Source organism: Euprymna scolopes, chromosome 15 (assembly GCF_053919585.1).
Source record: "Euprymna scolopes isolate OS-2025 chromosome 15, ASM5391958v1, whole genome shotgun sequence".
NCBI lineage: Eukaryota > Metazoa > Mollusca > Cephalopoda > Sepiida > Sepiolidae > Euprymna > Euprymna scolopes.
The window spans coordinates 66947633-66962875 of NC_136496.1; the positions used below are offsets into that span (position 1 = coordinate 66947633).

Genomic DNA, 15243 nt, shown 5'->3' on the forward strand with positions numbered 1-15243 from the left:
TTAAAAAATGTGTTGGATATTTTTATATTTGATAAAATTATAAATCTATTTTCTTGAACTTCAGTTTAATTGTAATTTATGATTGACTAGCAACAAAACCTGATGTTGCCCAGGAACATAAAATTAAAAGTTTTATCAAAGTTTTCTTTTTGTTTTAAATTTTTAAAAGAAAATGTAGTAAGTGTGCGCATGCAACAAAAACTAGTGAACAAACTGTGACGGGCATGCGTGGAAGTGCTCAAGACTTATGAGTGTCTTAGTCAGGCTCATCTATGGCGTAAATAAGTTTGTCCAAGGGCTAAAAAAAGATGACTCTTTCTCTCTAGATTATATATATATATATATATATAGAGAGAGAGAGATAGAGAGAGAGAGAGACACACACACACACACGGACAGACAGACAATAACATGCCTACACTAAGTGGTTGTACATATTTAAAAAAAATTTCTTTCTGAAGATGAGATATACCACGAAAATTAAAAAAAAAATAATACTCTTCTGGTTTGACACATTATATTAGTAAATATTTAATAATTGAAAATTATTGAAATCTTTTAATATTCCCATTGTTTTTTTTTTTTTTTTACCTTATCTTGTATCCAATGGTGTTTTTCTTCAAAACTGCATTGTTATAGCTTTCAAACAACTTACACACACAGCTTATATATATATATATATATATATATATAGTTGAGCAGAAGGCGATTAATTTGGGATTTTGACTATTTTTCTATATTTAACTTACTCTGCAAATTCACTTTTTTCTTGATTCAAACAATTGAACTTGATCTGAAGGAATCGAAAAAAAATGTTGCAGTAGATATTTTATCCGTTAAAACAACGCCAGATAATCCTGATAGTTAATAAAAAGTTTAAAAAATTTTGGAATTAAATTAAAAATAAACCGATATTTTATTGATTTTCTTTGTTTTCGTGAAATCCATTTTTTCCACATGAAAAAATAGCAATCTTGAAGTAAACTTCAATTAAAACATTTCAACAATTTTCTTAATAGAATGATATGCATGTTCAAAGCTCACAAAATGTCATGGTTAATTCAGCATCAGACATTGATGAGAGAATACAGAATGTTTACAAAAATGTACTCAGTCTTGAAATGATGATTAAACGTTTATCAATATAGAGTGAAAACGGAATAGTTTCAAATATAGAAGACAAATGTGACTGAAGAATCATGTTTGCTAATGTTCAAATTGATGACCATTATTATCTAGACAATGTTGATAACAGTTTAAAGTGAGAGTACATTTTTTTAGACACGCTGTATTTTTATTTATGAAACAAAATGCAAAAACGATAAAACAAAGGAATAGCAGGGATGATGTTAGATTACCTATAACATATTTATTTTGGTAGTAATCCACTTTTTAGAGGCACGGGGAAAACGGAATACTGACAATACACACTCTCTACTTCGACCAACAAACCCTGCCAAACGACATCATGGCACGTAAGAAAAAAAATATATATATATATATTGTATTGTTTAAAAAGAAAATTCCTGATGAAGGCTTATAAGCCGAAAATTTGAAACTTTAAATAAATATTTTGTTTATTTAAAAAAAATACAGATACGCACGTGGTTGTCTTTCTAATCTCATATTTCGAATATATTTATTTCGTTTTACATTTTTAAATATGGGATTATTGATAATAAAACGTGATATGATGTTAAATTTCAGTAACCAGCTGCTAATCAACTTGATCTGCAATTGATTGCCAGTTTGATTGACTTTTTCAAAAAAAAAAAAAAAAAAAGAAAATGTGTGCACATGCAGCAAAAACTAGTGAACAAGCTGTGACGGGCATGCAAACGCTCAAGACTTGCGAGTGTCTCAGTCAGGCTCATCTACGACAAAAATAAGTTTGTCCAAGGGCTACAAAAAGACGACTCCATAGTTGTTCAGCGAGTAACTACTCAGGATGCTCTGGTAGTGTGTCAGGTTGTATCAACGGCATTGTTCGAATCATGTCAACAGAGTTGTTTGGGATTATATTGGGTCATGTCGCCCGAGTTGTTTGGGATTGTGTCCAGTCATGTCGACGGAAGCGTTCGGTTTACGTTTGTTCTTCAATTGACTTGATGGTTGTCGCAGTTGTACTGCCGCGTGTGATAACAATACATATTTTTTTTAATTGGGTCTTTCTCTATTCCCTCGATTGACTTTTACAGCCTGTACAACTTAACTTTTTTTTAGAAAAATATGAGAAAAGAAACAAAAACTTGTTCTACTCCTGCTCGATAATGCCATCAACCATAACGTTGCTTGCATGTCTTCTTTGTTTTCTCTTCTGAGTTGTCGTCTCTGTTAAGAGGGTGTGCATGGGTGCATAAGTATATAAAAAAATAAAAACAACTCAAAAGAAAAAATAGAAAACACATTCTGTGGATATCAGTTGGCCTCTGGATATGTGTGTAACAACATCGTGGGAAACACGTTAATGTTCATATCTTAGTTTTTCTATTGAGGCAGAGTTCCGCAGTTGATGTCAGCTCATCTCAATCTCCCAAAGATTTTTTGATCTTGCACAAGCCGCAATCTACCTTCAACTGTGTCCAACTGGCCATTGTCATCAACTGCAGCAAGCCCAAGACTGTCCACAAATGGCTCTCAACCATTGTAAAACTTTACCAAAACCCACCACTACTCCTAAAACTAACTCCAAAATATATTGACCAATCTACAGTTGTCATTATTGCCACACCTTGATCAACTATCCCATTTTAGCTTTCTTTTGTGTTTCTTTGTAACCAATTTCCAATATCTCTGTTTTGCTGATATACCCATTTCCGCTTTCTTTTGTCATACTTCGTTTTCTCTTTCTCCTCTACTTCTCAACACTTGAGGTGAGGGGAAGACACTGATAGTATCACAAATGCATCACTATTTACCAAGGCCAAAAGCCACTCAAAGCTAACGGTTAACATGAATAGATTGTCAGTTGAATGATGATGTTGATAACCAATAACGCAAAAGATGTAAAATTTTCTAAGTTTCAACAAACCTTGAACGGTCATAACTCAATGACTAATTGAGCTACCAAAACAAATTTGATAGCATTGTTTATGTTGTGCAAAGAGCTTTATGTCGACATTAAAAGTTTTGCTCCTCATCCACAATTCCCTTGCATGAAAAGACAAAACAAAAATAATCTGTATGGTGTACATATGTACCCTAAGTTGACCTGGCTTGGCTCATAAACACATGGACATGTACTCCGGCGGGTGGTCTGTTTGCCCTATCCTGCATCCAGAGACCAATTAGTGTAATAAGGCTGTCTTCAGTCCCTAAATGCAGTAACTAACCCTAAATTCTGTGGCTACATTTTTATCTTCATCTGGTGATGGACCATTCAAAATGTAACCAAACACTTACTCGTCACCGGAACTACTGCTATGATGTTCAGAACGCACAAAATGCATGTGACCCTAAGTCCATGTGGCAATACCTTTAGCATACTAACTGGCCGTTTATCATCAGATGCTGTTCTTTGAGTTCTTCCCGTAGGTGCTTTAGTGAATGGTTGATATATCGCTTCTCTCAGTGCAGTTTGGGCTGGTCGTGGTGTCGATATTAAATAACTGGGTTTTCAAATCAAAGCAATTCAATAATAACTCAGAGATCATTTTTTTCTTCTTCTGAATCTTTTTTTCTTTCACTCTCTTAATCCATATCTCTCTTTGATTCTCTTTCGTTTTTCTTTCTTTCTCAAATCCTTTTTTTCCCCCTCTCTTTTCCTTTGTTCCAAAGAAACTTTATTATCAAACTATACCATAGGTCTTTCCATCTTTCACCTTAATTCTTATTACCTACAAGGTGATTTGTCACTTAACATAAAACATGTGGTCTCAGGGCTCCATGGACAAATTTATCTTTAGTGGACCTTTGACAACTAAATATTTTCGTTTACTAGCCAAACAGAAAATTTACTAGCCAAACCCACGTAATTTTTGGAATATGACATCTTCATTCTGTGATGATTATATACATAATAAAGTTTTTTTTTCATATTTTTTTTAATAAGTGTAATTCTAAATATACAACAAATTTTATAATGTCAAGGATGAGAGTTCATATAGAAATGTTTTAATTTGAATAAAATAAACTATGCATCAAGTGCACTTGAAAGCCAAATCACAATGTAATATTAGAAAAATAAACAAATATTTTACTTGTTTGAAATTTATCACAAATATACTTCAGAGGTAGACTCCATCTTCAGTGTGTTGATTTGTTTCTTCTTTTTTTTCCTTTTCTTCTTCCTTGCCATGTTGGGGAAAGAAGTCTGTAAAGAGCTGCGCGTTGTATCTAGTGGTTGTATTTTGAAATGTTTGAACTGTGCGTAGGTAACGTGAGAATAACGTCAAGAACGAGAGTTCAATAGAAACGTTCTTTAATTTGAATAAAATAAAACATGCATCTCATCCTTGACGTTATTCTCGCGTTGCCTACGCACAGTTCAAAGTTCTGAAATATATTTGTGATAAATTTCAAACAAGTAAAATATTTGTTTATTTTCCTAATATTACGTTGTGATTTGGCTTTCAAACGCACTTGATGCGTATTTTATTTTATTCAAATTAAAGAACGTTTCTATATGAACTCTCATCTTTGATATTATTCTCACGCATAGTTCAAACATTTTTACGCACAGTTCAAACATTTCAAAATACAACCACTAGATACAATGCGCGTCTCTTTACAGACTTCTTTCTCTAACTTTATAAAATGGCAAGGAAGAAGAAAAGGAAAAAAATGAAACAAAACAACACACTGAAGATGGAGTATACCTCTGAAACACATTTGTGATAAATTTCAAACAAGTAAACTATGTTTATTTTCCTAATATTACATTGTGATTTGGCTTTCAAGCGCACTTGATGCATATTTTAACAAATTTTATGTTGATACTTGAAGGTATAAACATTCTAATTATTTCAGATGTTTTTTTTTTAAATAGCCTTCATTACAAAAAAAAAAAAAAAGTATATTGTTCTATTAAACTTTTGTTTAAATAATTTCGTTTTATTAAAAAAAAAAATGTTGAAAAGATATTTTTTACTTGGTAGTGAGCTTTGGAAGATTATCAGTGAAAGAAAGATAAGTGTTTCATTATTTCTAGTCGCCACTTTGAAAAATCACTCGCAATGTAGAGCCCTGAGTCTACTGCTAATATCTTCATAGATGTCAAGCTTGACTCCATGGTGCCAATGTCAACCTAAGAAATTACGTTTTTTTTTTACCATATCAATAATAAAAACATTCATTCTTTTTTCCACAATTTGGTCTATCTTTATGCAAAGGAAAGTTAGTTCTTCGGGTTCTTAACGGTTTCAAGATGCAGGATGTTTTGACTTAGATTCGTTTTGACAGTTTCTCGGTCAACTTAGCTCTTTTGGGGAGGTCATCTAGCCCTGGGTGAGAGCTCAAAGCTGAGGTGTGTACTGTTCAGCAAAGTCAAGTCCTCTCTTCATTTGCCAAACACAATGGTTTGTAATGGAACCCTAATTCTGAGGTCCTGGATATGACTTAAAACTATATCCGATAGTGAGGCCCCACCTTGCAGGCCTTGGGGAGTGTGGAGCCACCCTTTAATTGCCATTGCTCCCAGGTCTACTCTGACCTGGAGTGGTAGTACCTGTTAGGGTCCCAACTATGGCTTAAATAGAATCCAACTTAAATAACAAATATGCTCCATTAAAAATCGTTCCTCAAAATAATTAGATTCGGCATTAAATAACCTGAAAAAGGTTGATATGCCGTAAAACAAAAACAACCAAATAACCTAATTCTGACCATCACTTTGAGCTTAGCATTTCCTCTTTCATCATTTGAAGATTACTGTTTCCCTTCTATTGTCTTTCTCATCTTTTTTTCTTCTGAATCTCTTTTCTTTCTTCTCCAAAGAAAAAAAACTTTATTATCAAACTATGCAAGGTAGTCTGTCACTTCGCATAAAACATGTGGTCTACAGTCGACATTTTCATGGATGTCAAGCCAGGCTCCGTGGCACCAATGTTGACTTTATCAAGAAATTACTTTTTTTTTTTTTCTACCATATTAACAATAAAAACATTCATTCTTTTCTCCACAATTTGGCAGATCTTAAATCTCGTGTCAAACACCCCACCTAACCCTTAGCCTATAAGCAAGGTGAATTAGTATTGCCTGACGCATGCAACGACATTACACATATCTGTGATGGAAAGAAAATAGCGTACACCAAAAATCATGTAAACTGATCAAGTAGTTTTATTTTTAAATAAAAAACTCAAATTTTATAACTAAACCATGGACGGCAATCTTGTGATACCACCTTAAAAACAGTCTGCAGTAACCAGGTACAGAAGTCCAAATCAAGATTATAGAAAAACATTTTTAACATAGGCAGGGGTGGAAGGATTGGAAAAACTCAAATTTGCTTAAAAATTATTTTCATAATACATGTTACATGTATGCCCATTAAAAGATTTCTTTTCACGGGGTGGGGAGGAATTCTGGACAAGTGCTTAAGTTTTTAGATATAATGAAATTAAAATTTTGGTTTGTGATTCTTCAAGCAGTTCTGTGGCTTTCATGGAGGCTAATCAAATGGATAGCAACTCAGAACAATCAAAACTAGTATAATTTCAAAGACTTTCTTTCTCCTAAGTTAGTTACCATACAAAATATTTAATGCTTATAACAGTGTTGGGACAATTAATTGAAATTGGGAACTGGAAAAATTTGTGCATATTTTCTGATTCTAAAAACGATTCTTTTATGTAGAATAAATGCAACAACAATAAAAGAAAACATGAAAAATAATTATAAATTTTTTTTTTCAAATGTTAATAAAAAAAAATTTTTTTTCCAATGTTTTTTTTATGTAGAATAAATGCATGCGATGCAACAAAGGATTTCGCCTTGTTCTCACTTGCTCTCTCCACATAAATTCATCAAGATAGGAATAAACAGATTCCCCGAAGTTCCATATTGACGGCTCAGTTGACGTTTTGCCCGCATCCAAGTGTTTTCATTAAAAAAAACGGCCAAACAAAAAAATGTCCATCCAAAAAGAAAAAAGAACATGGGGTTTGTATTACTGTACACACAGATTCGAAAAAGTTGTCAAAAAACAAATATATAACAAATAAATGTTATCAAATGCAAGATAAGTTACTTTTCTACCTAACTGGATATATTTTTTGTGTTTTTATTCAATGTAACATGTTTATTCAGCTCGAAAACCATACAGTGTTTACAGATGTATTGGAGAATTCAAAATGGCGCCTCACTCCTTCTTTAACACGGTAAGTTTGGGAAAAGATGTTATAAATAAAAAAAATAGACAAAATACTATTAAAAACCCGCCGAATATATGTCAACTTATGTCACGGTAACATATATTGATCGAGTTTTTAACAGTATTTTATCCAGTTTTTATTTATAACACATTTTCCCAAACTTACCATGTTAAAGAGGGAGTCACACGCCATCTTGAATTTTCCAATACATCGGTAAACACTGTATGGTTTTCGAGCTGAATAAACATGTTACATTGAATAAAAACACGAAAAATATATCCAGTTTGGTAGAAAAGTAACTTATCTTGCCTTTGATAACATTTATTTGTTATATATTTGTTTTTTGACAACTTTTCCGAATCTATGTGTACAGTAATACAAACCCAGAACATGCCCCCCCCAAAAAAAACACGGCAAAAAAAAAAAAAAAAAAAAAAATGCTAATGCACTTACTGATTTGCACTATTTTTAAAATCGTATTTCCAAGTGTGTTCATGTTCCGTTCTATCTCCTCTGGGATCCTCTGACCACTCTGTTGTAGCAGTTAAGATAAAAACGAAATGTAATCAGTCTTCAGACGTACCTCTCCACCGTACTGTATATCGATACTCTATGGCTGACTGGGATAGCTTCCGTACATTCATATCTGACCTACTTCTGCATTCCATATTTAAAAAGGATGTGTCCTCTATAGCATCAGACCTGATCGAATGGTTAATTATAGGCATAGACCGATTCATACCATCCAATGGCCCTGTCGGTGGGGCATTAGAATACACCGACTGCCCCCCTGCAGAGGGTAAAAGTTCCTCAATGGGGGTCCTGGATATGACCTTAAACTATATAAAGTGGTGAGGCCCCAGCTTGCGGGCTTTGGGGAGTGTGGAGCGACCTTTTAATTACCATTGCTCCCAGGTCCACTCTGACCCGGAGTGGTAGTACCTGTTAGGGTTCCAACTATGGGTTAAATAGAAACCGACTTGAAAACAACAAATATATTCTACTAAAAAATTTTTCTTCAAAATCTTTGGATTCGGCATTAAATAACCCGAAAAACAAAAACAACCAACCAATCATACCATCCAAAAAATTCCAACAAAAACCTAACAGCCAGCCATGGTTCTCCACTGAATGTGCTGCTGCCATCGCGCACAGAAATCACTTTTTCCATAGCTACCAACATAATAGATGTACTGAGACTAAAGCTGCTTTCAGGACTGTCAGCAACCACTGTAAAAGAGTAATAAAAAATGCAAGAGAGCTATATGCTCAATCTGTTAAATCTAAAGTAGCTGAGCAGCGGTTTAGTTCCCACAAGTTCTGGCAAAAAGCAAACAGGATCTTGAACAGAAGCGTGCGTTCTATCCCAACTATCATCAATGGACCTGAGGTCATCTCATCAGCATCAGACAAGGCCAAACTATTTGCCAAGAACTTTGAAGCTAATTCTACCCTATGCAACGAAGGCCATCAACTCCCCGTATTTCCTCTTATAACAGACAACACGCTATGCAACATACAAATATCTGTGCGTGAGGTCGCCAAGTTAATCAAGAACCTTGATTCCAGTAAAGCAACTGGCCCTGACAGCATTCCAATTATACTGTTGAAAAAGCTTCAACCAGAACTTGCCCCCATACTTACAAAACTTTTTAAGTGTTGCCTTAAGGAGAAGTGCTTCTCAACACCCTGGAAAATCTCATCAGTATGTCCTGTATTCAAGAATTCAGGTGATAAGTCATCTCCCTCTCAGTACAGATCAATAAGTCTCCTACGTGTCATGTGTAAGTTGCTGGAATCCATATTAAATAAAGAAGTAGTCAACCACCTCAACAGAAACAACCTTCTTAGTGACATGCAATAGGTTTCTGCTCTGCAAGATCTACAGCAGATGTGCTAACAGTTATATCACATAGGATTAGTGAATCTCTTGACAAAGGTTTGCTTTCCAGGGCAATTGCTCTTGACATATCGAAGGCCTTCGATAAGGTATGGCATAAGGGCCTACTTCACAAGATTTCCAGCTACGGTATTATTACTGGAAATGTTTTCTCAATCATTAAATCATTTCTCTCCATAGGTTTATAAGAGTTGTGGTTGATGGGCAGAAATCAGAGGCCCGCAGTATTAAAGCTGGAGTCCCCCAGGGGTCCATCCTGGACCCAACTCTCTTCCTGATCTACATCAATGATCTCCCAAAACACATACTTAAATCATTTGTTGACATCTATGCTGATGACACAACCATCTATGGCAACACATCAAAGGCCGTAAATGACAAAGTTCTCTCTAATTCTCTCTCCTCTGATCTTGAGCATGTGGTACAATGGGGGAAGAGGTGGCTGGTTACTTTTAATGCATCCAAAACCAAGTTTCTCTCTTTACATCATCAACGCTCTGATCCCCATCTGGCATCAATTGAAATGGATGGCTCTCGTCTTGGAGAGGCTCCATGTTTTGACAAGCATCTGGGTTTGACCTTTACTCCTGATCTGAAATGGAACACGTACATCAAATCTGTTGCCAGGGACGCTGGGAAAATGGTGGGATCCTTCTACCGCTCCAGAAGATATCTCACTACTGATGCAATTCTCTATCTCTATAAAAGCCAAGTACGTCCAAGGATGGAGTACTGCTGCCACATCTGGGCAGGAGCTGCTAAAAACAGCCTATACTGCCTTGACAGAGTACAAAATAGACTTTGTGGTTTAGTGGGGAATGCCCTTTTCTCTTCCCTGCAACCTCTCTCCCACAGAAGAGACGTTTCGAGCCTATCTTTGTTTTATCGTTATTTCCATGGCAGGTGCTCGTCTGAGCTCCAATCCCTCGTCCCCCCTCGCCAATCTTTCACGAGAAACACCCGTCTGGCTGAAACAACTGTCAATAATTTTCCCCACTCTTTATCTGTGCCTAAATCCAAGCGTAGATTCCATGAGCAAAACTTCTTTCTTAGAACTGCACGCCAGTGGAACTCTCTGCCGCTTGCCTGTTTCTCACCTGACTACAACTTGGATGTCTTCAAGTCCAACATAAACAAACTCCTGACAAACCGCCCCCTTAAGTAAGACACTGTATCAAAACCCCCAATACTAATGATTACTACAATACTATCGCATTGATTACTGTACACGCAATAACCCTTATCCCTGAGTGGCCTTCGGGCCTTGATAAGTGGTGACCCCCATGTTAAAAAAAAAAAAAAAAAAAAAAAAAAAATGTATTGGAAAATTTTAAATGGCAGCCAGCTCTCTCTTTGAGGCGGTAAGTTTGGGAAAATGAGTTATAAATAAAAAACCAGACAAAATACTGTTAGAAACTCGCTCAACATATGTTACTCTGACATAGGCTGACATATATTCGGCAGGGTTTTAACAGTATTTTGACTTTTTTTTTATTTATAACTCTTTTTCCCAAACTTACCGTCTCCGAGAGAGAGAGTCAGCCGCCATTTTGAATTTTCCAATACATCGGTAAACACTGTATGTTTTTCGAGCTGAATAAACATGTTACATTAAATATAAATACTAAAAACATATCCAGTTGGGTAGAAAAGTAACTTATCTTGCCTTTGATAACATTTACTGGTACTAGTGCAGAGAGTGATTTAGACGTAAATAATAACGTTATTATTTAAAAAGCCATTCTTAACATGGGGAGGGTGTTTTGTACCTATTCTTACAATTGAATAAAAAAACATATCATAAAACTTTAATTAAACTTGGAAATACGATTTAAAAAATAGCGCGGATCACTCTCTGCCCTAGCACCCATTTATTTGTTCTATATTTGTTTTGTGACAACTTTTTCGAATCTATGTGTACAGTAAAACAAACCCAATTTTTCTGCTGGTCGCCATGGAACTCAACGCCCAAGGAGTACCAAATTATTTATTTTAAAAACATTAACCATTAAAGTTTTTTTCATTTTAGAATTTCCGAGTTGTCAATTTGGTCTCATTTCGTTTTCCGGCACGCTCGATTTGACCTTTTGATCACCCATCTGGTTTCCAGAACGTCGGCCATATTACATATTCATCGTTAGTTATATACACGAGCTCCTTGACCTTTTGGTCAAGATCAAAGTGTAGTGGGCGGAGGCGTGTGCTACATATGTCTTTCCGCTCATCCTTTACCGTCTGTCTGTACTTCCTCTCCCTGCAAAACGACGAATCAGCTTACAGAAGCACCTCGACACACTCTTGTGGAACGAGGGTAAGCATTATGTTTGCAGAGAGGTCTGTGTTCGAAATCCGAGCGAGGGAGGCCTGGGACTGCCCGATCTCCTGTGTCACAAGCACGCAGAGAGGTTGGCCTTCCCGAGCCGTTCATTGTACGTAGGCGTTCCATGGGTCACTGCGGTTGAAAGCTCGTTTTCCAATATCACACCTGACCCCTCGGTCTCCGCCGTGCTTCGACCGAGGGGGGAACAAACATTCTACGCCGAATGCCGGTCCGCACTTAGAGCGTTGCCGGGGACCAGTGTCCTCGAACAGTCTAGGAACAGGCTTTATCGGGAGCTAGTGGGGCGTAGCAAAAAGGAACCGCTAGTGAAACGGACGGGGATGTCGTTGGAGGAGGTCCGCTCCCAGTGGAGTTGGGCGCCGGGACGGGACTTTCTTACAAATTCGGAATTTTCCCTTACCTGGCGACTTGTCCGGAACGCACTGCCCCTCCTTGAGGAACTCAACCTTTACAATGAAGAAACCTGAGTCTACTGCCTGCAGTGCGACGAAGACATGAGAGAAACGGCCGGTCATGCCTTTTTCCGCTGTAGCAGGCTCAAGACCCTCCTAGGGTACGTCAACGAGGTAACGGCTCGCATCGATGCCAAGCGCTGGCTTGAACTCGACGAATCATATTTTGTGGAGAACATTGATCCGCCGCTGCCTAGGGAGAAAAGAATGGTTTTTCTAGCGATACTAGCAGTAGCGAGGATGGTCATATGGATCACACGCCTCAAGCGAGTCCGCGAAGGGATATCTGTTCCGGATCGGGATCTGATAGTCTACTTTAAACATCTGCTTAAAGTAAAGATCAGATGCGATTGGAAGAGGTTGCCTCGAGTGGCCTTTGACAAGAGGTGGGTGCATGACGCTAGCTTGTGCATCCGACGAGGCGCCAAGTTTAAATTCGTGTTACCACCATAGGCATGGCACATGCGGTACTGGATCCTACGGAGCCCATCCCGCTAGGTTAGACAAATAAAAAGTGAAGAGACTCTTGACTGGTTGTACAAATGAGATCCTATCCCTCGATTTTTTGTTTTTTTGACACTAGAGAACCTTCCGAGGCTACCCTACCACTACCCTCCCCTTATCTTTTTGTTTTATCATCCCCTGATCAACCCCTACTCGAAGGTCGCCACCTAATATATTCCCCCCTTTTGTTTTTAACAATCTATTTATTTTACTCCCAAAACCCGATATGAAGTCCTCCCAATCCCCATTAGGGATCTCCCTGCTTGTTTTCGGTGCCCCTGCCCCGGAAAACAGTAGGCGATCCAACTACTTAGATTAGCTTAGGGAGGGACCTTACTACTGATGCACTAGGCAATTTTATTTTTTGTACATTTTTTCTATATTCCCCACTCCCCAACACGAACTATTTTTCTTCCAAGTTCAAGAACTTTTTATTTTTTCCAATGAATTGAACTTTTTTCAAAAACACACACATTTTAATAAAAAAAAAAAAAAATATGCGCGCGCGCGCACACACACACATACAGAAATTGTATATATATCCTTTTTGTAAAAACGCTGGGGTTTTCATTAGTTAGCTTTAGATTCCACAGAGTGAAATGAGGTATTGTGGTAAATGTTGCCAGTCAAGAGTAAAGTCGCCACAGACACAGACTCCATTTTTACTTTAGTTACAAAGACCCTGCAACGCAACACTCCCCTCCCCAGATCTTATAGGGCCTTGTGCCTAAATTTGTTTTGTCTTTTGAAGATTTTACTTTTTTAAATGTTTTAATTTTATATTGGAATTTTTTTAATTGTAATTTTTTCTTTAAACGAAATAAATTAAATATAAAGATCAAAGTGTAGTATCTGTTCTTCAGATGCTGCACTTCTATTTCTTGTTCTCTTTCAGTGGAGGAGAAATCCTTCACGACTGAGACAATTTTTATTTTTGTACCTTTTCTCCACGTTAAAAAACGACCCTGGTGTCTAACTCTGTCCCGTGGGGAGGCATAGTAAATAGGTACACGAGACATACACATTTTAATCATGATTTTCTCTAGTTCAGATGGGTGCAGTAAATAAACCTTTAACTCGAAATGACCCCTAAACATAAGATACGGAAAAGAAACATTTATAATGTGTACACAGCTTTATTTTCTCATATAACCACAATACGCTTTGAAGGGATATTACCCAATAATCTACACAAGCACCTAAAAGCACATATTGAAGTGGAATATATACAATTGGCGCACTTTATTAACGTAACCACTAACCCTATGTTCGGGATGGCAATACGCTTAAGCGAACTTAGGGTTAATGAATGTATAAACAAAACAAAAATGAATATAAAACAACTGGCAGGTTACTTTGTTGATCGCTGGATAAAATAATAGAAGACTAATTAAAAAAAAAAAAAAAAGAAAAGCGGGATAAGAATTTGTTAAATAGAAAATAAAATAAAACAAAAACAACTACTAACAATTTGAAATCTACTCTTTTCTGTCAGTGAATAAATAACATGGCCACACCTTGACATCAAGAAATTTTCTTTTGATTAAACAACAAATTTAAATTGTAAAAAAATCTTAATATTTTCCAGTTCGTTTAAAGGATAAAATTAATGACATGAATAAAACAATATTGTAATAACAAAATAAATTAATACATATAGAAACTGACATTTTCTGGCTAAAGTTTAAAACAACAAACATGTTCCGTCGTTTCCTTATTTTAGCTTTTTTCTCTTTCTTTTCTAATAAAACGATTACGAAAAAAAAAAAAAAACTGAAGCGAAATGGAATGATGAAATTTAATCTTACTTGTCCATAATTCCATTGCTGAGTCATTGTTTAAAGCAATTCGTGTTAAGTGTTTCCGTTTACTTATTATACTTAATTAACTTTCGAAAGGATTTCTTTTCCAAAAGATTTCCTTTTTTTTTTTACTTGAAGAACGAAACGACAAGGGCAGATAACTCTAATCGACTTGACTTATTTCGCGCAGAATTCAAAATCCAGAAAAAACAGCAAAATAAAAGAAAAAGGAAAACCCGGTTGTTATTCTTAATTCAACCTAATTTAAAATCGAAGATAAAGAAACATCTTTATAATGAACGTATCCATCACGTCATATTCCAAAAATTACGTAACTTGATCAAGTATTTTTTTAACTAAAAGAAAAAAATAAATAAATAAGAGAGAATTTTTTTAAATAAAGGGAGAAAACTCAATTCGAACTACCAAAATAAAAATCAGCTTTATAATGGAGACATTTTACTATTAAAATCGCTAAAAATCATAAAATAAATGAAATAGCAGGTTCAACTCCCAGGAGAAGGCACAGGGAAACATGTGAGGAGGTGATAAAAATGAACTGAGGGAAAGAGGAATAAATAAAAACCTGAAGTTACGTTGGAAGTTAATTTCTTAATACCTTCCAATGCATGCCAGCATGTAAAACGGACATGAAACCCATGATGATGATGATGATGACATTAACGTCTTAACGTATCTAGTCGTAAGAATATATGTTGAATTTGAAATCGCCAGAAATATATTTATTAAATCTAGTTAACGTCAATGAAATGTAAAGTTTATGAAGAATGAATGTTGAAAGAGATCGAGAATGTTCTGGCGAAAGGTAGGGGGTTTGCCCTAGGACCATCTATATATACCGCCAGTCCGTACCAACATGTAGTTAATATAACACTCTTGTAATTCATGCTAGTTAACATGAACTCTACCT

The 15243-nt window shown here is 36.0% G+C and overlaps 1 protein-coding gene across 1 annotated transcript in view; it reads right to left on the reverse strand.

Annotated features, from left to right (window-relative positions):
* The window catches only part of LOC145293859 (programmed cell death protein 6-like), an 85671-nt gene extending 71166 nt beyond the window's left edge, over positions 1–14505 (reverse strand). The window contains exon 1 of the mRNA XM_080140570.1: positions 14319–14505. Coding sequence (XP_079996696.1) covers positions 14319–14345 — 27 coding nt within the window. The 5' untranslated portion in view covers positions 14346–14505. The remainder of the gene's footprint in view (positions 1–14318) is intronic.
* Between the last annotated feature and the right edge of the window lie 738 nt (positions 14506–15243).